Source organism: Mercenaria mercenaria, chromosome 16 (genome assembly GCF_021730395.1).
Source record: "Mercenaria mercenaria strain notata chromosome 16, MADL_Memer_1, whole genome shotgun sequence".
Taxonomy (NCBI): Eukaryota; Metazoa; Mollusca; class Bivalvia; order Venerida; family Veneridae; genus Mercenaria; species Mercenaria mercenaria.
Window position 1 is genome coordinate 15,319,869 of NC_069376.1, and position 27,265 is coordinate 15,347,133.

General features: G+C 34.5%; 1 protein-coding gene across 3 annotated transcripts; it reads right to left on the reverse strand.

Annotated features, from left to right (window-relative positions):
- Positions 1 to 240: 240 nt before the first annotated feature.
- LOC123541540 (ras-related protein Rab-32-like) lies at positions 241 to 25,421 on the reverse strand. Of its 3 annotated transcripts, none has more exons than XM_053526175.1 (5): positions 25,263 to 25,421; positions 9,254 to 9,458; positions 6,152 to 6,333; positions 4,776 to 4,919; positions 241 to 2,559 (listed from the first exon to the last, which is right to left on the reverse strand). In XM_053526175.1, exons 1-5 carry the CDS (start codon positions 25,263 to 25,265, stop codon positions 2,446 to 2,448), a joined length of 648 nt encoding a protein of 215 aa, XP_053382150.1. In that variant the 5' UTR covers positions 25,266 to 25,421; the 3' UTR covers positions 241 to 2,445. The 3 variants fall into 3 exon arrangements, with proteins under 3 accessions (XP_053382150.1, XP_045183029.1, XP_053382151.1); XM_045327094.2 differs by lacking the exon at positions 25,263 to 25,421 and adding an exon at positions 17,224 to 17,460; XM_053526176.1 differs by lacking the exon at positions 25,263 to 25,421 and adding an exon at positions 16,425 to 16,445.
- Between the last annotated feature and the right edge of the window lie 1,844 nt (positions 25,422 to 27,265).

The following is a 27,265-nucleotide window of genomic DNA, read 5'->3' on the forward strand; positions in this document are numbered from 1 at the left end:
AGCAAACATTTTAATGTCAGATTTTCAATTGTCAATGAATAAAACTTTTTTGCTTGAAACTTAGCACTTAAACAGTCAACCTTTTCTTTAACAAGACATGATTTCAAAAGCCTGAATGTACGTAAAGTATGCAGCCCTAACATCCAAAATATCCTCAAACGAAAAAAATATAAAATAAGAGTGAAACAGAAAATACCCACTGTTCTCTACCTGTGTTTGCAGCTTTTTTTTTTTTTATAATTTTAGATTTTCAGTTAGTTTGTAGTGTTATCATAAAGCTAGGGTTTATGTCAGTATAATGTTAAAGAGATATAAATATTTTCGGTAAGATATCTACAGTTCACTGTCAAATACTGTATCATGTACTACCATAAAATGAAAAATATTCACAAGGTACTACTTTTTGGGTTTTTGTGTGAGCCATCAGTAAAACAAGTTCATTCCATATTTACTATTTCTTAACCCTTATCATACTGGACATGATTGATTGTGCCTTTGCGACCAGTGTAGATCATGATCAGGCTGCACATCCATGCAGTCTAATCAAGATTTACACAGTTCACCATCCAGTCAGTATCTTATTGGTAAAACATCTCTTTTAACAGTTAATAGTAGTGTCCAAATTGATAGATGGACAAGTTCATTATAGAAATTTAGCAGGGAAAGGGTTAAATCTGAAATCTATAAATTCGTATCAGTACTAGTCTTAAGCCAGCGTTCCATTTATTATTCAAAGGTGTGTCCATTGAAAATTTACTGACTGATTAGCGAACAGTACAGACCACGATCAGACTGCAGTCGTGCAGGCAGAACTTGGTCAGCACTGGTCACAAACGCAAAACCACTTGCCACAAGCAGGCTACAGTTTAAGTATCTGTTTGGTCATAACTATGAAATTTCAGGTCAACTAAATCAACCATTTTTTCTAAACATAACACATACAGGTGTATACATGTATATATCATCATACAGATAACTATATAACATAACCTGCCCTATCTATACCACTAAACATGATAACGCATAGTTCAGTTTAACAATACAGCTCAACCTATACATATAGACCTCACCAAAATAACTGCCACTACTGTAAAACCTGTTTATAAAGGTCACTATTTTCTCTTCCCATTTAAAAGTGACATGAATCCAATTCAACATTGAAAATGTCAAAAAATTTTAAGACAGCCTGTTTACAATACCTAAATTATGAATGAAAGCAGTCCTTTAAATGAATGAAGAAATACCGTAAAATCATTTAATTTCGTGTGCATGAAATTTCGTTGTTCTGGTCAAAATGGCAATTTCGTGTGGATATGAATTCGTGGATTTCAACTTTTAAACATAAAATGAATGGGAGTTTTCCTTGTTCATTGGGATTAATTTCGTGGATTGACTCAACCATGAAAATTAGTCCCCCATGAATATTAACAATTTAACAGTATATCTTTTAACCTTTATCCTGCTGGCGGCATGTGATTCTGCCTCTGCGACCAGTGCATATCGAGATCAGCCTTCACGGATGTCTGCACTGTTCACTATTCAGTCAGTAAATTTTCAGTGAACACCCCTTTCAATAATAAATGGTATTGCCCATACAGAATGATAGTCCAGTTCATTTTATGAATTTTGCAGGTCAAAGGTTAAAGGCTGCAGCCTGCAGAAATTGTTTCCAGACATACAGTGTGGTTTTTACCACAACGGTTATTATATCAAATGTACATGAATTCTTGGAACTGAAATTTTGAATACAGAATGAATGGGAATTTCATTCTTCATTAAAGATTTAATCTTATGAATAGACTCAAATATGAAATCCAAGAAAATTAATGATTTCACATGTTTCACTTATGGAAGTTACTTGACAATAAATGATAGACAGAGACTTTTAAAATCATTCTACTTTATATATATACTTTTTTGAATCAAGGTAAAAATACGAAGAAAATTTGCATTGAAACAGGATAAGACAACTCACAACTCAAGCTAAAAATTTTAAGTGTAATCACAAACTAACTCCCATCAACCACTTTATAAAATGATGATAAAACGTATATTAAAACACATACTTGAGTTTGTGAATTTGAAGAATGAAATGAAACCTCTGTTTATATAATTTGTTCCCTAGATGTAAGATAAAACAAAATGAAAATAAAGTAATCAATCCTAAAATGAGTGAGTATTGCAAAGTTAAGGTTCCCTTCAAAAGTAAAAGAAGCATGTGTGTTTCCACTAAACTTTTTATCCAAAACAAAAACACACAATAGATTTAACCATAATTTCGTAAGTCATAAAATAAAACAAACAAAACATTTGGAATTGTCTTAAGACATTCAATAAGCTGATCCCACTTTTCCGATCGCAGGACTTACAACACACTTTTATCTTGGCCTAACCTGAAAAAAAAAAACATTGTAGAACCTAGGTAGAATTTAGAGTAAAGTTTTTTCAAGAACAGCATCCTCTTTTTTCTTTTTTATCTGAACCATCTGTATCATCTAGTTGTATTCTATCCCGCTCTTTGGAGTCTTCAGATTTCATAGCTTTATCATTCTGTAATACCTGAAATGGAAAATCAATCTCATGACAATAAAATGGAAAAATGATCTCACACAGTGAAATGGAAAATCAATCTCATGACAATAAAATGGAAAAATAATCTCACACAGTAAAATGGAAAAATAATCTCACATGACGAAATAGAAAAATCATCTCTGTTGAATAATACAGTGAAATGGAAAAATCATCTCACATGGTGAAATGGAAAAATCATCTCACATGGTGAAATGGAAAAATCATCTCTGTTGAATAATACAGTGAAATGGAAAAATCATCTCTTACACTGAAATGGAAAAATCATCTCACATGGTGAAATGGAAAAATCATCTCTGTTGAATAATACAGTGAAATGAAAAAATAATCTGAGACAGAGAAATGGAAGAATGACCTCAATGAAATATAAACTGGAATGTAAGAATATATTTATAAAATGATCTCAGAAAGTTAAGTGCAAAAATTAGCTAAGTCAGTAAAAGGAAAAAAAATCTCACACAGAAAATGGAAAAATAAGAATGTCAGATTTTCTCTGACAGTGAAATGGAAAAATAAGAATGTCAGAATTTCTCTGACAGTGAAATGGAAAAACAAGAATGTCAGATTTTCTCTGACAGTGAAATGGAAAAATAAGAATGTCAGAATTTCTATGACAGTGAAATGGAAAAATAAGGATGTCAGAATATCTCTGACAGTGAAATAAAAAAAATAATCACAAAAAATAAAATGAACAAATAACTGATAAATGATCTGACAGCGAAATGAAAAACAGGAAAAGAATTTCAGAAAGAAAGTGGAAAAACTATGATTTTTTTTCAGTAAAATGGATAAACAATATCCAACAGTGAAATGGAAATTTCATCTCTGACATTGAATTGGAGAAAAAAAATCTCTTCCAATGACAGAGAAAATTAAATTTGACAGGGAAACTGACAAGTTGATGATATAGCCAAAGGCATGAATAGACTATTGCCAAATTCAAGTATGGACTATTCTGAAGGCATGATTTGAAAACTGATACAAGTATGTATGGAATATCTTCACAAGCATGTGTGGACCAAAGGCATATTTCAACTATTGCCACAAGCAGTTATCAACTATTGCCACAAGCAGTTATTAACTATTGCCACAAGCATTTATTAACTATTGCCACAAGCATTTATTTCTCCAAGGCATACTGCCAAAGGTATGAGCTGATTAATGTCAATGCATACACACACTTCCACTATAATGCCTAAGGCATGTTCCAAATATTGCCAAAGGTACAAATGGACTATTGCCAAAGGCATTTGAGGACTGTTGCCAATTCAACAACTTTTGATCAGTAATAAAAATAAAAGCTCAAGTGACAGAACGACTCATGATGTAAGCCACTTACAATTTAAATGATGTCTTCTTGTTATCTATTGTACTAACAGTATTTTGTCATATAATTGTCACCTCACTTTTACACCCTTATCAATTGTTAAATTGCCCATGCACTGTGCACTTGCTTAGATAACATCTGTAGTTTTATAACTTTATTTCAGTACAATTTGTCATGTCTGAATGCAATAAACTTTGAGCTAGCCAAGTAAATGTAATAAAGTTGTAATTCTTCTGTCATGAAATACAGACACTGTATTAATACACTATTGTATGGAAGATCGGTAGTGCTTTTGTACCACAAATTTAAGTTATCACCACCACAGAGTCTTCTCACAACAATGATAACATGGCCAAAAACAAGGGCAGTGGTAATAATGATTGTCAAGATGGTGAGAGATGATGATAATGATACTGTAATGATGATGACGGTAGCAATTTCTCAATAACAATGATGATGGTGGAATGATGATGATGATGGTGGTATCAAAGATGATGATGATGGTGATAGTGACAGCATTGTTGGCAGTGATGCAATAGACAACTGGAGGGATGTTGTTGATGATGACAATGATAGTGATGATGACAATGATGCTCATGAAAATGAGTGATGAAAGTGATGATGATGACAGCAGTGGAGATGGTGGTTATAGTATGGTGATAATGATATGGTGAATTAAAATGGTGGTGGTGATGATGACAATGATGGTTGTTTGAATGATGACTGTTGGGATGATGACAGTGATGATGGCAATAACAAAAATGTTGCTATGTAAATAACTATGACTTGCCCAGATAAAATGATAGTGATATTAATCGGTCTTATCCTTTTGAGGAAATAAAAAGACTTTTTAGCATACCTGAGTAACTAAAAATCTTGCTGCTTCATCTATATTAATATTTTCTTTTGCTGAGGTTTCAAACCAACCAATAAAACCTTTTTCTTTACAAAATTCATCTATCTGTGACGTGTTGTTCATAAGGCCCTCTTTTGGTTGATCACACTGAAAAACAGCAACATAATTTGAGCCAGGCCATGGGAAAATGAACATAGTGGCTTTGTGACCAGCATGGATCCAGACCAGCCTGCGCATCCGCAACATCTGGTCAGGATCCATGCTGTTCGCTAACAGTTTCTCCAATTCCAATAGGGTTTGAAAGTGAACAGCATGGATTTCTGACAAGACTGCGTGGATGCGCAGGCTGGTCTGGATCCATGCTGGTCGCAAAGTCACTATGTTGGTTTTCCCATGGCACAGCTCAATTTGATAATGTGCATGTTTGAGTCCGGAAGTTAAGCACAAAAATATTTTTCTGTATAAATGACATTCAGATCAGTAAGTTTACCTCAGATTTCAGAATGACAAAATAGCTTAGATACGGAATTTATGTACATGTAAGTGTCTTTGGCCAATAGGAGTACATCGGTCTTGCCAGAGGAATGAGTTTCCAAATACCGCTATAAACCTATCTTGTTAATAAAGCTGAACATTATCAAAAAACTGTAAAAGCTAAATCTATCTATGGCAGTACAGAATGCGCATGCAGGAGGCATGAATTAAAGGACAGACTGAACCAGTAATGCTAATCCTTTTTTGTACTAATGCACATTTTTATCATTTCTGTTGGATTTAGAATCATATAGACATAATGTAAGCCAAATGGTGACTTTTCTAGCTTTTCAGGATGAACGGAGACCTATGGTGATTTTCCAGGCACTGTTTCAGTAATGGACAAGTACCTGAGTATAGCCATCACCATTTTGTGCACCAGCTGGAGAAATATAGAAAGCCTTTAACTAGCTGCTAAGCAGAAGGTTTGCTAATTATTTCAACAGGATGAAATGTCTAATATCAAAATTTTCATGGACAACATTTTCTAACTTGTACACAGGTATCCAGAAGAGCATCACAAGCTGTTTGAAATTACGATATTTACCAGTTTATAAGACAACCCTTCGTAAAGACGAGCCCAATTAATTTCTACAAAATCAGCAATATTTTGCAGACCCTTTTCTAAATATTGTAAGTCAAAGAGAGAATAATTTGGTCTGAGGTAAAAATGGCTGTATGAGGTAAAAATGGCCCTCTTAAAGGCAAGTAAATATATGAATTCATCCATAATTTTTACTAACGCCAATGTTCCTTTAGAAATGACTTTCATGTATCACAGTCGGCTGCCAGTCAATATCATAACTGAAGCAAATCAAGGGAAAATAACCTTGCAACAAACCTACCTTATTTGCTAAAAGAACACATGGCACAGGTCTTCCATCGGCAAGTTGAACTTTGAGGTCAAGGTCATTTTTCCATTTTGTAACTGCATCAAATGTTGATGCTCTAGTTAAGTCAAACACAATAAATGCACCTACAGCCTCTTTATAATATACCCTAGTCATATTTCCAAACCTCTCTTGGCCTGAAAAATTTTATCATTTAAGCAAAATTAGCAAAATTAGATGAACTACTGATTCAGATTCGTTGAGAATATCATTTTTTATATAAAATAGTCATTGGTCAACATTTTCTCTAGGGTTTCATTGGCTGACCACCTCAAAATTTATTTTACAACAATCCTAAAATTAAAACAAGAGGGCCATGAAGGCCCTGTATCACTCACCTGACCTAATGATCTAAAGATCATCAAGATTAACATTCATTCAAGTTTCATTAAGATATGGTCATAAATGTAGCCTCTAGAGTGTTTACTACATGTAGTTTTTATTAAATCTGACCTTAGTGACCTTAGTATGTTTCTTACCCCACATGACCCAGATTTGATCTTGATCTAAAGATCATCAAGATTAACATTCTGAACAAGTTTCATGAAGATACAGTCATAAATGTAGCTTCTAGATTGTTAACAAGCTAAAAATTTACTTTTGATGTGACCTGGTAACCTAGCTTTTGACCTCACCTGACCCAGATTGGAACTTAACTTTAAGATCATTAAGATTAACATTCTGACCAACTTTCATAAAGATATGGTCATAAATGTGGTCTCTAGTGTTCACTAGCTTTTCCTTTGATTTGACCTGGTGACCTTGTTTCTGAACCCATATGACCCAGATTCCAACTTATCCTAAAGACCATCATGATTAATATTCTGACAAAGTTTTATTAAGATATGGTCATTAATGTGGCCTCTAGAGTGTTAACTAGCTTTTCCTTTGATTTAACCTGGTGACCTAGTTTTTGAACCCAAATGACCTAGATTCAAATCTGACATGAAGATCATCAAGATTAATATTCTGACTGAGTTTTGTGAAGATACAGTCATAAAATGTGGCCTCCAGAGTGTTAAAAAGCTTTTCGTTTGATTTGACCTGGTGACCTTGTTTTTGACCCCACCTAACCCACATTGAAACTTAACCTAAAGATATTCAAGATAAACATTCTGACCAAATTTCATAAAAATAAAATCATAAATGTGACCTCTAGAGTGTTAACAAGCTTTTCCTTAGATTTGACCTGGGGACCTAGTTTTTGGGCCCTGACGACTCTCCAAGATTTTACTGAGAGTAACATTCTGGCCAAGTTTCATTAAGATTTGACCAAAATTATGATCTCCAGTGTTAACAAGCTTTTCCTTTGATTTGACCTGGTGACCTAGTTTTTGACCCCAAATGACCCAATATCGAACTCGTCCAAGATTTTATTCAGAGTAACATCCTGACAAAGTTTCATCAAAACTGGGCCAAAATTGTGACCTCTAGAGTGTTAACAGTCAAACTGTTGACGACGGACGGATGACGGACAGATGACGGACACAGGGCGATCACAAATGCTCACCTTGAGCACTTCCTGCTCAGGTGAGCTAAAAATAAACAGTATCAACAAGAACTGTATCCTTGTTTTGAAAGATATGCCTCGGTGTAATAATTATATAGTTGCTTAACTAAACTTTATTTCTCAATGTATTCATTTTCTGAGCAATATATAACAAAACTATCACTAGCCTAAGCCATTTATTTTGTATTTATGTTTATCATGACTTGTTTTTCTTCTTTGTTACTTTTAAGATCAAAGCTCTGCGATTTATGACCATTTTGTGTCGATTCGCTGTAAAACCCAACTCACTCACTCACTTAAGATCAAAGCTCATGATACTTAATGTATATGAAACTTGTAAACATAAATTATCAAGTTTAAGAACTGTGATTATTATATAAAATGAGGAAATATAAAACTCATGACTTTGAGTCATAACTTCTTAATAATTTATGAAAGAAATGAAACATCAACAACAGGCTACAATTTTTGTTGGCATAAAATTTGTTATTTTTTCCAAAAACAGCTACTGTAAAATCATCTAATTTTGTGGGCATAACATTTAGTGGTTTTCATCAAAACAACAATTTCATGGGGATATGAATTCATGGATTTCAACTTTTGAACATAAAATGAATGGGAATTTTGGGAAATTAAATTTCATGGATTGACTTAACCACAAAATCCACGAAAATCAATCACCCATGAATATTTATGATTTCACAGTATTTCAAGGAATATGAATTCATTGATTTCCATTTAAGATAAATGAATGTGAAAGGACTTGCTTGTTTGTATAAATTTCATGAAATGAAGAAGCCATGACATCCACAAAAAGTAGTCCCCTACGAATATCGATAGTTTCACAGTTACCAGTTCTAATTCACCCCTATTATGTGAAGGACATAAGTTAAGTTCCAGGTCACTTTTGAAACTTTTAAAGGTCTCCTAATGTAATTTTGGTTAAAGCAATGATCTCCAGTGGGTACCAAATTATTCAACCCAAGTAGCTGGAATAATATATTGAACACAGCTGAAAGAGAAGCACTAGATGTAAACATCTTGGCTCTAACCCTTTCACTTTCGGATTTATTTTTGTCAAAATTCTGATCTGCTCTGGCCACAAAATAAGCCAAAGAGAGTGTGATTTATCTGACTCTGAGCTGTAGAGCATGTGCTCTGTTTTACATGTGACAAATTAGTACTGTAGTCACAGGGACTACTTTGAAAAAAAAAACACAAATGGGAGGGTGTTCATAACGATGCCCAAATTTAAACAAGAGAACTGCCTGTGAGTGCTATCGCTTGTCTGCGAGTGCTGGATAATTGTGTAAGAAAATAGTTATAGTTCAGATTTTCGCAGTACAAAAAGGGCCATTATGATTCTGACAAAATGCATATCAGAGTTATGGTTCTTGGAATACACAGTTAAGAGGTGCAGCTCTTACAGTTTTTGAGAAAAAGGTGGACCTAAACAAACATTTTACACAAAAGACCACGATCAAGTGACGACAATACCTCGTAGATTTTTCCAAAAGTCAGACGAGCTGAAAATGAAATAAACCTACCTGCAATGTCCCATAACTGCAACCTCACTATGGTCTCAGCGTCCCAGTTGAGAACTTTCAAGGCAAAGTCCACACCTATAGTGGCTCTGTAGTGTTGTGAAAAGAACTGATGCACGTAACGTTTAATGATTGATGTTTTACCCGTCCCTAATTCTCCTATCACAAGGATTTTATATAAATGTTCCTTCTTTTCCCCTCCTCCTGCCTGAAAATAGATAAATGCACATTCAATATGGCTCTGATAAAAAAAAAATATCATAAAAAATATACACTCAACCTTTCTAAAATGGACTGACCCATCATTCAGTTTGGGCAGTATCACTTTTTTGTTCAAGGGGGAGTTCACTGAAAATTTACAGCACACACTGTGTAGACCATGATCAGTCTGCCAGGAAGTGCAGATGGATCTTGGTCTGCATTGGTCGCAAAGGCAAAGAGCCAGCAGGCTAAAGATTATAGGTTAGACATTTCTAAAATTCAGTAAAATTACAGCAAAATTATGAATATATGTTTATGACTAATTTTCATGGATTTTGTGGTCGAGTCAATCCACAGCATTAAATCCCAAGGAACCAGTAAAGTTCCCACTCATTTTTTGTTGGAATATCAAAATCCACTTAATATTTAAATCCAAACAAAATTGAATGATATCAAAATATTAATAAATATCACTGAGTACAAGCTGTAGAGTGCAGTAGACACCATATTGTTTGTTTGTATTTTGACTATTTTATAGTTGCAATAATTATAGGGGTGAGACGTCATAGTGCAAGAAATTTAACTGTGGGTTCTGAAATACTTTTCTCTCTGTTACCATGGCAACTAGATTTCTGCAAAACTTTTGATCTGACAACCAGTTTCGGAGACAGCTGTTTCTTTCTGTTGACATTGGCAACTAGATTTCTGCAACAACCCTGCTGGGGAACTATTTTGAAATCTTACAAATGGTTTCAGAGACAACATCACTGTTTCTTTCTGTTGCCATGGCATGTAGACTTCTGCAAGGACATAGTTATTACTTCATGTTAGCTACTGTGTAAGCTTGGGGAGGATCCTGATAACCTATATGGATCATCAATATAATATTTTTTTTTTTTTATTTCATTAAGATCGGCTAAGTGGTTTAGGAGAATGCTATTTAAAGCAATTAACTGTTCACTGACAAAAAACTCACAGCAGACAAAAGCTGATCACATATTAAGCTCATGGGGAGTATTCAGTAGACAGTATTTCAGCAGGCTGTCATCCTGTGTTCCTGGATTCTGTACCAGTAAATAGTTAACCTTCTGTCTGCTGATGGCAAGTGATTTTACCTTTGCAACCAGTGCAGACCAAGATCAAGCTGCACACACACTGTTTGCTATTCAGTCAATACATTTTCAGTGAACACCACTTTGAAAAATAAGTGGAACTACCCTAACTGAATGATGGACCAGTCCATTTTAGAAATTTAGCAGGGTAAAAGTTAAACTCCCAACTTCCCCACATGAATCAAAGGTGATGGAGGAATGATTTTAGACAGTATGTCTTTCATCAACTGCCACGGAGAGCATACACCTCTCCTGATGATGGAATTCATGACCCAGCAGTAATCTACTTTCTCCCTATTGAGTTTAGAGTGGGCAGACAGAAATACTAACATATACAGTTTATTATCTTACGTAATTAACCCATTTCATTTTATGAATTCACAAATTTACAAAACTGACACCATACTTTGGAATATTTTCGTGTTAGCAAATTTTCGTCCTTTTAACCCAAAATGTATCGGTTTTATTTTGGTGTGTATTTTTAGCCATCTTACATAGGTGGCGAAAACTTGCCCGAAAATTTCAATAAAATCCAGCAACATTACTGGCATTTTTGAAAAGTATCCAAGGGAGGTTACTTTTCTTTGATTATTAATAGAAAAGCAATTATAATTTTATACCCGATGTCAGGTATTGTAGTGGTAACATTTTTATAGTTTTAAATTTTGGACATAGGTATATTTTTGCCATCCATATTGGTGGCGAAATATTAACCATGACGAAAATATCCCAAAGTACGGTATTAGTTTATTATCTTACGTTATTAACCCATTTCACTTCATGAATTTACAAAAACAATATTTAACAATAATTCTGAATATAATTATAATCATTAATTTTCATACCTCCATAACTTCAAAGTATATATTTATTTATGTTCTAAATTTTATCGCACCTGCTCACTCACCACTGACATAATCTAAACTCATCATTTTCAAATTTAAATCTGGGGAGTGTGTCTGTACATACTATTTTAAACAAGAGGGCCAAGATGGCCCTAGGTCGCTCACCTAAGAAACACGCCATAACAGTGTAAAACATGTTTGACCTAGTGATTTCATGGAAACAAATATTCTGACCAATTTTTATTAAGATTGGACCAAAAAATTAGTCTCTTGCGATAAAACAAGCATTTTCTTAGATATGACCTAGTTTTTGACCCTAGATGACCCATGTTCAAACTCGACCTAGATTTTATCAAGGCAATCATTCTGACCAAAATTCATGAAGATCAATTGAAAAATACAGCCTCTATCACATACACAAGTTTTTTCTTTGATTTGACCAAGTGACCTAGTTTTTGACCTCAGATGACCCATATTCAAATTCGACCTAGATTTCATTAAGGCAATCATCCTGACCAAATTTCATAAAAATCAATTGAAAAAAACAGTCTCTATCGCATACACAAGATTTTTCTTTAATTTGACCTAGTGACCTAGTTTTTGACCTCAGATAACCCATATTCAAACTCGGCCTAAATTTCATCAAGGTAATCATTCTGATCAAAATTCATGAAGATCAATTGAAAAATACAGCCTCTATCGCATACACAAGGTTTTTCCTTGATTTGACCTAGTGACCTAGTTTTTGATCCCAGATGACCCATTTTCGAAGTCGGCCTAGATTTTATCAAGGTAATCATTCTGACCAAAATTCATGAAGATCAATTGAAAAATACCGCCTCTAACGCATACACAAGGTTTTTCTTTGATTTGACCTAGTGACCTAGTTTTTGACCCGAGATGACCCATTTTCGAACTCGGCCTTCATTTCATCAAGGTTATCATTCTGACCAATATTCATGAAGCTTAATTGAAAAATACAGCCTCTATCGCATACACAAGGTTTTTCTTTGATTTGACCTAGTGACCTAGTTTTTGACCCGAGATGACCCATTTTCGAACTCAGCCTAGATTTCATCAAGGTTATCATTCTGACCAACATTCATGAAGATTAATTGAAAAATACAGCCTCTATCGCATACACAAGCTAAATGTTGACAGACGACGGACGCTGACGCCGGACATCGAGCGATCAGAAAAACTCACCTGAGCATTGCTCAGGTGAGCTAAAAACTGTCAATAAAAAGCAACCTACTCAAGTAACAAATATAATTTGTGCCTAGGAAAATCAACAAGGTATCATATCATACACAACTGACAATCTGACTAAAGTACATCTCCAATTAACGCTATGCTTTGGATCTGAAAACGGGCTATTTAGATAGACTCCTTCCGATGGCCCTTCCACTAACCAGTCAAAGCCTTAATTAATTGCTTTCAACATATTCAAAGTGAAAGTAGAAGTTTAAAAAATTTACAATTATACCCTGGGATTTTCATGTTTATTATGACTACAACATCATGACTGCACCCTCGTGTTTTGAGAGGCATCATGTGTCAAGGTATGGACTTGGTCACTATAAAGGAGAGAATATGTGTCAGGCAGCCGGTAAGTTAAGTTGGTACAGCACCTGCCCTGTAAGCACTTGGTCCCAGGTTCGAGCCCCGGACTGACTGCACATTTCTCTAACCCTATGACATTAGATGCTATTTTGATGGTTTAGCCAAATGCTTGTTGAAGAGAGCCGTCTGATTGGTACAAATAAAATAGATTTGTGAAAATAAAAACAGCAATTCGAGGGTTCAACGCAATAAGGGCGTATCTACATATAATTAGTATAGGTAGATACACCCTTATTGCGTTGAACCCTCGAATAGTGGAAACCCAAATGTACAGAAAGATGAATGTGAATAGGTCATCCTCATGTTTTCGTTTAGAAGATTAAACATTTTAGTCAGACTGACACAAATGACTAACTGGAATTAAAGCTACTTGCCCACAGATAGGTGAAATTTTCTAAAAGTCTGGCACAAAATGTCTAATATTACACTGGAAAAAAATGAATAAGAGAGTGAAAATAAATAATAGAAATTGGTAAGAAATAAAGCAAGATTATTGAAGATATGCTGACTTTCTCCATTTTTCAAAGTGTTGCAAGTTGCAACCATAAGTGACTCCCTTCTGCAAAGAATACTAAGTTTTGCTAATATATTGTAATATCTTAAAACTTAATAATATGTCAGTGAGTTTTGTACCAAAGACTCTAGAGGTCCGGTGCATGAGGTAATTAAGTTTAATGACTTATTTTTGTGTCCTAGAGCCATAATTATCAAGGGAGTAGTCATACTAGTATGAGTTTTTTGATAATTGTGGCTCTAGGACACAAAAATTATATAGTCATTGAAGTTAATCTGCTTATGTGTGAGACCCTTTAGTTTGTACTACTCTATAGTCAATGTGTTAAACTTGAATGTTTGTCTGTCTGCTAATATTTTCCTTTGTGAAAGTGGTAAAAATTTTATGTCATAAAATGAACCACTTTATTTATTACGAAATACTGAGTTAGTACTCAAAATTTAATGTTCTAAATATGGACTATATACATGTACACTGTATTAAGTGATAAAACTGCAATGTATATTTATGTTGATAATAAAAGTATGGATAAAGATTTAATACCTTATTTGTTTAATTCATGTGATTACATCATTACACTGACTTTAAACTGACTTTAAATAAAATTTGTATCTTGTATCTTGACATTAATAATTGTATTTTATTGCACTCAAGTGGCTCTGTGAGTGGTATAATGGTAACACGCTCGACTCAAGGCCTGTATTGGTTCTTTCTTGGAAAGACAGCTGCTCCAGTCTGGTGTTTTGGTTCTATACTGTGGGCACATTAAAGAACCAGACTGTCTTATTTACAAAGAGCTAGGTTACGCCTGTATATAATGGATTTTCACCATTCTGTTCTTATGTTTCTACCAGTGTGTCTGTACTAGCAGAGGATGACTTGGTGCACTGAGTTAAGTGTTTTTGAACTTGTTTTTCATTAAAAGGGCTATATATACAGTATGAATAATTAATACGTTAAAACTATAGGTTCTGTTTTCTAGCAACTAATAGCTGCTTAGATTTAAATCTTCAGAATTTGCCAAAAAAAAAAAAATTGACTGTTACACTTTTTGAAACTTTTCTTTATAAGCAGCTTGGAAGAAATATTGTTTTATTTAACCAAGTAGAATACACTCCAGACCCAGCTTGATGAAGATCAACCAAGTAGTTCAAGAGAAGAAGTTGTTATTTTGAAGGTAATTCTATTTTTATCTCCTAAAAAGGGCAATACGTATCCTAACTTGTACAAAGTTGGGAGAAGAACTTATAACAATGCAACAGATCAAGTTAAATATAAAGATCTATGAAGAAGTTCATATGAAAATTTCATATTCAACAATGTTTCTATTTTTCGCTTTAAAGATTCCCAATTTGAATAAAACTTGGAGAGGACCTTATAATGATGCTACAAATCAAGTCTATGAACAGTTTCTATTTTTAGCTCTAGTGGACCATACATGTACAAGAAACCAACAGCCCTGCACTTTTGAACAAATTTGGGAAAGGATCTTTTAATGATTCTACAGTCCTAACATAACGAAAAATCCATCCAGTGGCAATAGATCATGAGCAGACGTTGTTTAAAGGTATTTTTATTTTTAGCTCATGTAGCCTATAAAAAGGGCCAGATGTGACAGGACCTAATAAAATGATGCTAAGATCAAGTTGGATCATGATCATCGAGTTGGATCATGATCCTTCAAGTATTGCATACAAAAAAGTATTAATACAAAACTAGGGACTGTGATACAAAATGATTCCTACTAAATACACTGTTGAAGACAGAAAGGAATAAGGGCTTCTTCGAGACTTAAATCAACCATGTAGCTATTTTGTCCTATTACAGTAATATCCACAGACTACGTACTTCAGAAATTTATTGAATCTGCTTTACATTAGTAGGGCCGGGAGGATTTCAAACTTTTGAAACCAGTTAATCATTTGTGTGAAATCGAATTGAACCTGTTAATCGGCCGCCATATTGAATATGATCTTTGCCATCCTGATGACCGAATCAAGGTAATTCCAGCAGCTGACTTCATTAGGAACTTTCGCCTGACTTTATCATTTGCAAGCAGTTTGAAAATTAGTAAGTCATATTTTGGTGTGTTTCATTATATATATATCATAACAAGCGAATCCGAGCCTAATGATTCTGTTGATTGATGTGTTTTAGCAGAAATATCCTGCAGGTCAATGTGCTGGTCAAAGAAATATATCTTTATTGTTTAAGAGCGATTAGAGGTTTTGCAAAATTGAAACCGGTTTCACCTACTTATTGAATCAGATCCAATTAACCAAGTAATTGTCCCAGTCCTACATATTAGCATCATGCTTATGATTATGGTGACTGATTTCTGCCATTTGTTCTGGCGTGTTGGTGCAGTTGAAGAGCATCAAAATGCAAAACTAGACCGCTAATACAACAAATCCGTTATTTTGTTGTAACTGGCACATTTATTTGTCACTGTGGTATGTTAGACTTCGTTTGTTTTGGGTTTAATGCCGTTTTTCAACAGTATTTCAGTCATGTTACGGCGGGCAGTTAACCTAACCAGTGTTCCTGGATTCTGTACCAGTACAAACCTGTTCTCCGCAAGTAATTAACGGTCAACTTCCCCACAAGAATCAGAGGTGAAGGACTAATGATTTCAGACACAACGTCGTTTATCAAATAGTCATGGAGAACATACACCCTGCCCAAGGATCGAACTCACGACCCCGCGATCCGTAGACCAATGCTCTACCTACTGAGCTAAGTGGGCGTGCTTGCAGTATGTTGGAGCTCTTTGAACGCCCTTACATGCCAGAGCAAAATGCCTGAAATCAGCCACCATATGTTTATGATTCTTGAACAATCTAATATAACAAATAAAAGTAAAATTAAAAGCTAATCACCATTCTTTTTCATTAAAATTTAAGTCCTGGTCATCCACATTTAATTATTATATTACTATATAATTATGTTTCACTTCTGTTTAACTGTAATCTCTTTATTTCCTTATAATATTCAAATAATTATTGATTTTCGGTGTCAGTAAAATGAAATTTAAAAGTAACATTTTTTGAGACATGACTTTAAACCAGGAAGTGTATGCTTAATTAAAAAAAATATTGTGTTCTGGGATAGGCTAACAAAGCTGGTGTGTATCTGGTGAGGTATAAGGCCAACAGATTGAGTATATTACACATGCTTGTCAGTCAGTAAATTTGACGTACATTTAACACCCCTTCGAACTCAGGTACTACCCAAACTGAATCAGAGAGCAGTACATTTTAGAAATTTAACAGGGTAAAGGTTAATTTTAGGTTTCCTCTTCTTGTCGTCCAAGTGCCTTTAAACTCGTAATTCTATCATGGCCAGTTGTATAAACTAAAGAAAACATAAATATATGTATATGTATATAATTACGAATCATGACAAATATCATTCTGCATTTTGATTAACCTTTAGCCTGCTGGGGGCGAGTTATTCTGCCTTTGCGACCAGTGCAGACCAAGATTAGCCTGCACATCCGTGCAGGCTAATCATGGTCTGCACTGTTCGCTATTCAGTCAATAAATTTTCAGTGAACACCCCTTCGAATAATAAATGGTATTGCCCAAATTGAATGATGGGCCAGTCCATTATAGAAATTTAGCAGGCTAAGGGTTAAACTAGAAAACATACAATGTACTCCGGTAAGATATAACATACCTTTCTTACACTCATTGTGCTATTTCAAACACTCCAAAAACAGCACTTATTAAGAAGTTTATTACTGCACTATATACTTTTCATTTATCTATAACATATATAGTTCCAGATTCAACAATAATACAAAAAAAATTCAAACACACAAAATCCAGATCATTATATTACAACTTCCTCCTAATTTTTTTTTTATTTTTGCTTAAACATAGAATTATTGCTTTACAATCCGCTTGTTTATGACACAAGTGTCTGTTCAATTAGATAAAGAAGGGATATATATATATACTAATGGTCACCATACATTTATCTCATGATATTTTACCATGCTGTAAGGTCAAACAATTTCGTTATTTATTTACTTTAACCATTAGCCTGCTGACAACAAAGCTTGGACTCCCTAGGTGTGACCTTTACTTTGAAGCAAGCCACCTGAAACATGCACTTTGCATGTCGCATTGATGCGGTGAACATTTGTGCTAAGTTTCTTCAAAATCCTTCAAGTGGTTTAAGAGCGGACACGAAATTGATAACAAATGGACAGAGTCTGAGACAGACGGATGGACACGAGGCGTGGGGGGTATAACATAATATGTATCTTTAGGCATATGAAAGCAAACTAACAGGAAACTTTTTGTTAAAAAAAAAACAGGGAGAAAAGCCAAATAGGGCTAAACTGGCTGATTCAATCTTAAATACTGCCTTCATGAACTAAATAAATCATTCACTCACTCTTAAATTTAATTTCACCATTATTGATAATTATAATCATAGAGTTAGTTTTTCTATTTTCGCCTCACTTTCTATCTCCTATTATTCAGTTAACTATATGTAACCATACAAGACGTGCAACATCTTCAAAGAGCGTTGGTCTATGGACCGCAGGGTCGCGAGTTCGATCCTCGGGCAGGACGTATGCTCTCCATGACTATTTGATAAACAACATATAATACTGTGTCTGAAATCATTTGTCCTCCACCTCTGATTCATGTGGGGAAGTTGGCAGTTACTTGCGGAAAACAGGTTTGTACTGGTACAGAATCCAGGAACACTGCTTAGGTTAACTGCTTGGTAGATATGTTGCTAGTACATGACTTTAAAATTTTAAATTAGCAAGTCTTACTTAAGATTTGCAAAAAGTGAAAATCAATCTGTCACAAATATTACACAGTCTACAGAAAAAGCCATACGTAAAAATGGAGGTATTATTTCATTATTCAGATATGTAAAACTTTCTGATGAAATATTATAAGACAATGAATGACTATCAATATTAAATGATGTACTGGTCAGATATATGATACTAAATAATACAATAAATCATGATCAACCACCTATATTTATATTCAGCAGTATTTGAACTGCAATACCTGAAGTGAAATACAATGCACTATTTCAAAATTGTAAGATTTTTCCCTGTAAGATCAACTGCATTGTTAAAGAGAATTCTTATAATTTTTTTCCTTTCATAGAATTTTTTTTAATTCACATAATATGATAGGAAAATTTGTGCTGAAAACAATGAACAAATAAAAGCAATGGGTCACCTGGCTTGTTTTTGTGAAAAAATGTTTTGAACACATCCACTGTTGCTGAAACTGTCAGCAATTTTTTAACATTTTCATAATTTTTTGCTTTTTCATAAATACCAACCAAAATATACATTAACTTCATTATTAAGACAGCTTAGTAGTACAATAAAGTTTATTCTTTTTACTGATTTTATTATATACTTATTTGATATCATAGTCATATTTGTAATACTATATCCTTACAATAATGGGTACAAACGGAAAGAAAGTATTGTTTCCTATTCACTTTTGTGAACTTTTTCCAATGAAAAATACCCATAGTGAAGAATTTTTTTTTTTAATTTTGAAAAAACTGTTTCATAAAACTTTTTCCTGTTTTTCTTGTGTATGAATAACTGTATTGTGAGCATAAAAATGGCTAAAAATGTATGGGTCATGAGGCTAAATTTTATGTTAAGACCGCTTGAATACAACACCTGTTCGGACGAAAAATGGGGCGAACCTGACCAAATTGTTTACATGTATATCTGCTAGAAGTTTAAATTTTTTTTTTTAATTCTTAATTCTTTCTATAATTGATTTGTTTGTTTGTTTTGGGTTTAACGCCATTTTTCAACAGTATTTCAGTTATGTAACGGCGGGCAGTTAACCTAACCAGTTTTCCTGGATTCTGTACCAGTACAAACCTGTTCTCCGCAAGTAACTGCCAACTTCCCCACATGAATCAGAGGTGGAGGACTAATGATGTCAGACACAATGTCGTTTATCAAATAGTCACGGAGAACATACGCCCCGCCCGAGGATCGAACTCACGACCCCGCGATCTGTAGACCAACGCTCTTACCTACTGAGCTTTCTATAACTGAATGCTAAATAATCTGAAAGGTGATATTGTCTTATCAGTACTAAGTCAATAATATCTTACATTATTTGAAAGACACTGCCTTTGTACTAAAATGCGATGTGAAAACACAACCACAAACAAGAGGGCCATGAAGGCCCTGTATCGCTCACCTGACCTATTGGCCTAAAGATCATCAAGATAGTTTCATCAAGATGGTTTCATTAAGATATGGTCATAAATGTGGCCTCTAAAGTGTTAACTAACTTTTCCTCTGATTTGACCTGGTGACCTAGTTTTTGACCCCATATGACCAAGATTCGATCTTGACCTAAAGATCATCAAGATTAACATTCTGACTAAGTTTCATGAAGATACAGTCATAAATGTGGCCTCTAGAGTGCTAACAAGCTTTTCCTTTGATTTGACCAGATGATCTAGTTTTTGACCCACATGACCAAGATTCGAACTTGACCTAAAGATCATCAAGATTAACATTCTGACTAAGTTTCATGAAGATACAGTCATAAATGTGGCCTCTACAGTGTTCACAAGCTTTTCCTTTGATTTGACCAGGTGACCTAGTTTTTGAACCTACATGACCCAGATTCAAACTGGACTTTGAGATCATCATGCGTAACATTCTGACCAAGTTTCATAAAGATACAGTCTTAAATGTGGCCTCCAGAGTGTTAACAAGCTTTTCCTTTGATTTGACCTGATGACCTAGTTTTTGACCCCAGATGACCCAATATCGAACTCATCCAAGATTTTATTAAGGGTAACATTCTGACCAAGTTTCATTCAGATTGGGCCAAAATTGTGACCTCTAGAGTGTGAACAAGTTTTACCTTTGTTTGACCTGGTGACCTAGTTTTTAACCCCAGATGACCCAATATCGAACTTGTCCCAGAATTATTGAGGGTAACATTCTGACCAAGTTTCATTAAGATTGGGCCAAAACTGTGACCTCTAGAGTGTTAACAAGCTTTTCCTTTGATTTGACCTGGTGACCTAGTTTCTGAACCCAGATGACCCAATATCAAACTCGTCCAAGATTTTTATGAGGTTAACATTCTGACCAAGTTTCATTAAGATTAGGCCAAAATTGTGACCTCTAGAGTGTTAACAGTCAAATTGTTGACGACAGACGACGACGGACGACGGACACAGGGCAATCACAAAAGCTCACCTTGAGCACTTAAATGTGCTCAATTGAGCTAAAAATGGCAAGATACTACTCTCGCAACTTTGCAAGGTATTTGTAACAATAACATGTTAAATGTTACTATTGAGAAAAGGGGAATTGGGTAGTGAAACTATTATCCATGACAAAATAGTTGTACTACTTTTTAATCGTATTGACTATAAAGAAAACCCTGATTTACCAATAAAGACATAATCGACTTTTCCGATAATGTTTTCGTTATCATTCTCTATGTATACCTGTCAGGCAGGGTACTTGTCAATACAACATAAACCTGTATCAACATTTGATTACTGATAAAACTTATCAAAAATGTCATTTCATTCAAGATTCCTCATATTTAAGCCTGTCTGTCACGTTTCAACAAAATGTTAATTTCACTTCAGTTTTCAATAGAAATTGTCTGCTGCGCAGAAAGATGCGCATAAAAAACTATAGGAATTCCCTTTAATAAGGGACAAACCTAATGGTTATAGGACAGAGACGCTTTTAATTAACAATTATACTTCGTTTATAGTATTCGCGGTATTAAATTTGTTCTACTTTAAACCAAGTGTATATAGTACTGTTAATAAACATGAACTTTCCAGTGACATATTTTATGTAGTAGTACGTACTCATGTATTTAAATCTGAAATTTGGGCCTTAATTTTTTTGTATACCTTTATTTTTTGTTCCAGGCTTTGACACTGACTCAGAGGTGAATGTTTCTGAAGCTAAACTGAAGAATGGTATCTCTTTATGCTAGATTGACAACATGGAGGGAAACAGAAAGCCGTCTTTTTTTTTTCACTAAAAAAATGCTCTATGTATGTATACACAAAAAAGTGTGAAAAAAAATAATCATAGTTATTGATCTGACCATCAAATTCTAATAATTAAGTGAGAGAAAAAAAAATATTGGAAATTCAGACAAATCATGTTAATATTATGTCTAAACATTTTGCTGATACATTGTATTTCCCTAACCTGATAAATTTAAGGTACAATTTCATAATTTAAAATCCTGTTACAACACAGGGATACCATGCATAAACTTAAAACATCTTTACAAGAAAAAATGTTCTTATTCTATTAAACATCATTCTGTTAATAAGAGAAGAATGATATCTTTTGAACATGAAACTTCCTTGGAAGTGTAAACATGCAGCTACTGTAACACATGGCTGGATTAAGCATTCACAGTATTATGCCATCTTTAAGCCATCACAAATGAAAGAGCATAGCATTTTATACAGGAAACTGCCTGTGGCAGGACTCAGGTGCTAGTCCAATGCTCTTAACCACAGAATCAACTCCCTGACGCAGTTTTCAGAGAATCGCTTTAAACATGCAGACAATGCATTAATTAGTAAATGTAACACTTCCTCTCTTCAAAGAAGTCATCATTAATGATGATGTGTAAAGCCAATTTGGCATAGAAAGTGGCAATTTCTGCACAAGTCTATAAAAGTCTGTATCCCAGATAAGCCTACATCTTAAGACTTTCAGTTATAACGAAAGAAGTATACAAATTAACAAATCAAAGAGCATAGCATTTTAACACGGAAAAAAATCACAACAGCCTGTGGTGAGTACTAGTCCAATGTTCTAACCACTTATCTTATGCAGCTGTCAGAGACTGGCTTTAAATGTGCAGGCTTAGATGCACTTGTAAGCAGCGATAACAAAATATATAGCCCATTACCTTGCTCTTCAAGAATTATTATCAAAGCCAGACTGCACAACCTATACTGCAGATTGTTTATTTTCATGATCATACAGTTTTTAACTTTGCTAAAATATAATTATGCAAATAATGCCACTGGTGATTTCAAAATATCACTCTGCATTACGCCCTAACACACAATCCCATTTTGATAATTCTTAATATCATGAACACAACTGCTTACAACTACATTATTACAGTTCCTTAAGGATTTAACTTTTTTTTAACCAAATAACGGTTAAAACTCATGCTTCTGGGTCAAGGGGGATAAACTATAATATGTGAGCACAGGCCAGATGCTAGTTTATAATCATGATTCAAGCTTCAATACTTCTTGAATTATAAGCATTTTCAATTTCAGACAGATGGTCAGACACATGGATGGATCGATAGACGAACAGCCAGACGACCAATACCAAAACAATATCACTCTGCCTTCAGGGAAGGAAAAAACAAGTACCCAGTGTAATGACAATCACATATCTTGGGTATCCTTGAATGAATACCAACATTGTGTCCCTTCTTATAAACTAAACTTAATTATATGTGAAATCACAGGCATTATAGATCACAAATGAAATTGAAAGTCTCATCAGCAAAAAAATCAAATCAAAGCATATACACAGGAGCTTGACAGTAGTAGATGTGAACTGATAAAATGTGTAATTATATGTAAAGTCACATGCATCTATAGATCATGAATCTTAACCTGTCTTTCCTACTGATAAGGTACTTGACTGATTAAACATGATCGTGTAATATTAAATATTAACATCAAAAGGAACAAAAATCAGATCAAAATCCATTTGAATGCTCCATTCCTCAAATTCTTGCTCCTTCTTAGTTTGCGGCATGTAATCTATCAGCATTATGAAAAGTTATACAAATGACAAGTCAGTTTGCATAACCTATACATATACTTGTAAAACAGAAGCAGCTATAATAGTTGTAGCTTTAAGTGATATATAGTCTATAGAACAGAATGCAACCAAGCAAAATAACTGCAGACTAGCAGACTCAGCTTGACTGATTCTGTTCATGAAAAGTAAAAATGTACCTGTAACACCTATCATATCCCTTAGCACTGCTATAAATTAAGCTCTTTGAGCATGTCAAGTGCCATGCCATGAGAAAACCAACATAGTGGGTTTGCGACCAGCATGGATCCAGACCAGCCTGCGCATCCGCGCAGTCTGGTCAGGCTCCATGCTGTTCACTTTTAAAGCCTGGTACTGGAATTGGAGAAACTATTAGCGAAAAGCATGGATCCTGACCAGACTGTGCGGATGCGCAGGCTGGTCTGGATCCATGCTGCTCGCAAAGCCACTATGTTGGTTTTCTCATAGCACGGCTCATATATTAAACAGCATTATTTCCACAGTCCTATTAATCTTAACACAAGTTACTCAACTAAATTTCTATTATTAACTTGTCCATCTTTCAATTTGAACAGCATCATGAATAAACTGTTAAATGAGGTGATTATCAAAAAGATAATGACTGAATGGCAAACAAAGCAGATCTTGATCAGACTGCATGGATGTGCAAGCTGATCATGATCTACGCCCATCGCAATGGCAGAATCAAATATTGTGTCTACATCAGAGCAAGTAGCATGCTAGGGTCAATAACGGTAGGCAATTAATCATAATATTTATTTAGATGATTGCTATGCAACCTGTCTCTTTCTTAAATTCAATATCTAATTAGATAAATCTTTCATAAACAAATTCATTAACATGGAAACCTAGAAAACTCTAAAAGGACATGATGGGTGTCTGTTCACCATATGGATATAGATTGCATTGCAGGCTCCACCTCAATATTACCTCGTGCAGTGGTGGAGTGTCCACTTTGACAGCAAGAGGTCTGGGCTTCCATCCCTCGTAATGATACTGATAGGGAGTCAGTGGCGCAGGTTGGACTACAATGCCAGTGGTCAGGGTTCGATTCCCGTTCGCGGCTGATATCCTACCTAGTGTTCAGTGCTGGGTGCTTTACTTAAATTGGTACTGTTTCCAGCAGTATCCACCTAGACTGGAAGCTGGGGCTGTAAATAGGACACCTGCAAAGGGCTCGGCTGGAAATAATATTAAGTAGTTCCATCCATTCTGGGTGTGGAAATTCGTCCACTACCCATGTCTAGCTAAAAAATTTCAGCTCAGAGATGTTTATATGCTGTTACCGATCACTGAGCTGAAATGAATCCCATACTGAAACCTAACCAGGAATCATGCCAGATGTCTGTCACGCTCTAATTTCATCAAATGAAATGCAATGGACTCACCTTTTACATATGCATGTGTTTTAGGTCAGTCATTTACAGATAATATGGTAAAGCTCGCGCAAGGTGTGAATTTTGGGCCATTTTTGTCTAAAAATTTAGTGTCCTGAAACCTGAGTTTTACTCGTTTTTATCACAGAAGCAATAGAATCGGCAGACTGAAAATGTCACATAATGAAGTGCTATGTCTATGCAAGACATTCGCTCAAAATTTGCCTTGAATTTGTCGAAATTGGATTTTTTATGATTTTTTTCGCACTAGTATCAGTGCAGAGTTGTGGAGTTTTCAAATTTACTGTCCCTTGCCCCCTAAAGGGTTGATCACTTGAAAGTGTCATGAAACTTGCTTGTAAACTTTACCTTTTACCGGATGGTTACTGGAATAAACATTTCCTATTGAAAAATGTCACACCGAAGCGACGCAAATTATAAGGCTTCAACTTAAAATACATGTGTTAATGAATGCAACTTACCATGTCTTATCTTTTACTGGCGACGCATATCAAAATTTATCAAAGTTCTAAAAGTTTACGACTGGCATCACATGATTCGTCCAAAAATAAACAGACCGCAAACTAGCGTTTACGACATCCGTGTTCTACTTTTTAACCTTTCTAAAATTTCCCTTGTATTGCAATTGGTTTGTCTTTGTAAAGAATTTATATATGAAAATACATAAGCACATATTTTTAAGACTTGTGCGGTACGGTTATGACACAAATATTTACTTTAATAAAATGGTAAATTTTTCAGAAAATGGTGGGTTACTTCCCTTAGATTTGCAAGTACAGTCTAAATCCTGAACTGTTCCAGCAATCCGGAACAAACCAAATGCGGACATGACACAGCTGCGTGTCACAGCATGGCTTCAATGATTCTTCCCTGTAAACATGAAGTCATTGGGCCAACGACGGAAAACCGTCAAAGGATAATCGTTGTTGGGCCACTGTTGGCCCAACAATGATTAATAAGTATTGTAAATACAGCTGTTGGGCCAACGTTGAACCAACTTTAAATTTCAGTCACAGATATCTCTGCATTGGCCCTATATTGATTTTCAGAGAAAGACTTACACAGAGAAAACATCGTTGGCCCAACGTTGGCCCAACGTTGGTCCATTAGAAAAAAATAATATAATAATTGTATATTTTACAGGTCACTGTTTTATCACAAGCCCCCACAGGTAAACACAGGTTGTGTAGGTGTAACATGCAATATTTAATTAATTATTATATACACTTTTCTGCACCAGTTCGTAATCAGTTAAATTTGGGCTAATTAAACTAAAAACTTATCTGCAGCCGTAATGATATTTTGAACTATTTCAAATCTTCTACCTTGAAAAAATTGTGAAAAAAGTATTGAAAAAAAAAACCCTTACTAACTCTATAACAAATATCTAATTTTATACAATCATAAAATGTTTACAATAAATCTGTTGAATATTCCAGAACATGAACTCTCGTTAACCCGAGTTATGTAAGAAATCCCAGAAAATGTGGTTAATTTTACTCTCTAGGCCAGATTTCTATAGACATGTGAAGTAAAGGAAACTATTATACATGTGATAGGTCTAGATTTAACAAAAACCCGGTCTTCCAGCTATAAACTGTAAGTAGAAGTTTATTTTTTTTTTAAATATTTTTTGATAAAGTTGTGGAATCTTATACAGAATTTCTTTTTATATCCTGTATGCATGTTATATCCATATGACTTGAACATCTGTTAAATACTTATATCTAAAGCTGGCGGATGGCACTTGTGTTGAGTATTAAATTCTGTAAATAAAATAACTCATTTTCTTGTTAATTCTAACATATTTTTGTCGGTTAAATACAGACAAAAATTAATTTCATACATTTTACGCAAGTTTATGTCCAGAGGTTTATGTGCATTTCTTTAGTTATTGTTATCAATTTGACGTAGATGGTTTAATCAACATTATGATTTTTGTTTTTTACAGGGTGCTGTTCAAGGGAGTAATAATGGAGTGCCTAGCACTGTGGTGCAAAGGAAAAAATAAAAATATAAAAAGCTGCAAGTCAGTGAGAAAATAAAACAAATAAACAGAACGTGGATATATAATGAGTTAATATACAGACAGTAATTCACTTCAGTAGTATTTAATTAGTGACTGAAATAAGAAAATATTTAGATTTATAAAAGACTGGAATCAGTATTTTACATGTTATAGTGATGAAATATTCTGTTATATTTCTTCAGGAAAATTGCAAACAAACTTTAAATAAATGTTAGATTTCTTTTTGTTAAATGTTAACAAAATCACAACTATTTGAAAATAAAACAAGTATTAGACAATGCTAGTTTTAGTCTTTTTTTCAATTTCGTTATCGTTGGGATAGCGTTGGCATCCATCTTTGGCCAACAAAGAAACAGAGTTATAGACGAACCGTGATAGACGAAAAAATGCTGTTGGCCCAATGGAGGGCCAACGATGAGTGTAGGATATCAGTTG

What these genes read in the sequence shown, in the direction of transcription:
- LOC123541540 (XM_045327094.2), bottom strand. An exon ending in GTGTTCTTTTAGCAAATAAG is followed by an intron (nt 4,920 to 6,151) that starts GTAGGTTTGTTG and finishes GCTGTTTTTCAG; the next exon opens with TGTGATCAACCAAAAGAGGG. An exon ending in CAAGATTTTTAGTTACTCAG is followed by an intron (nt 2,560 to 4,775) that starts GTATGCTAAAAA and finishes TTTCCATTTCAG; the next exon opens with GTATTACAGAATGATAAAGC.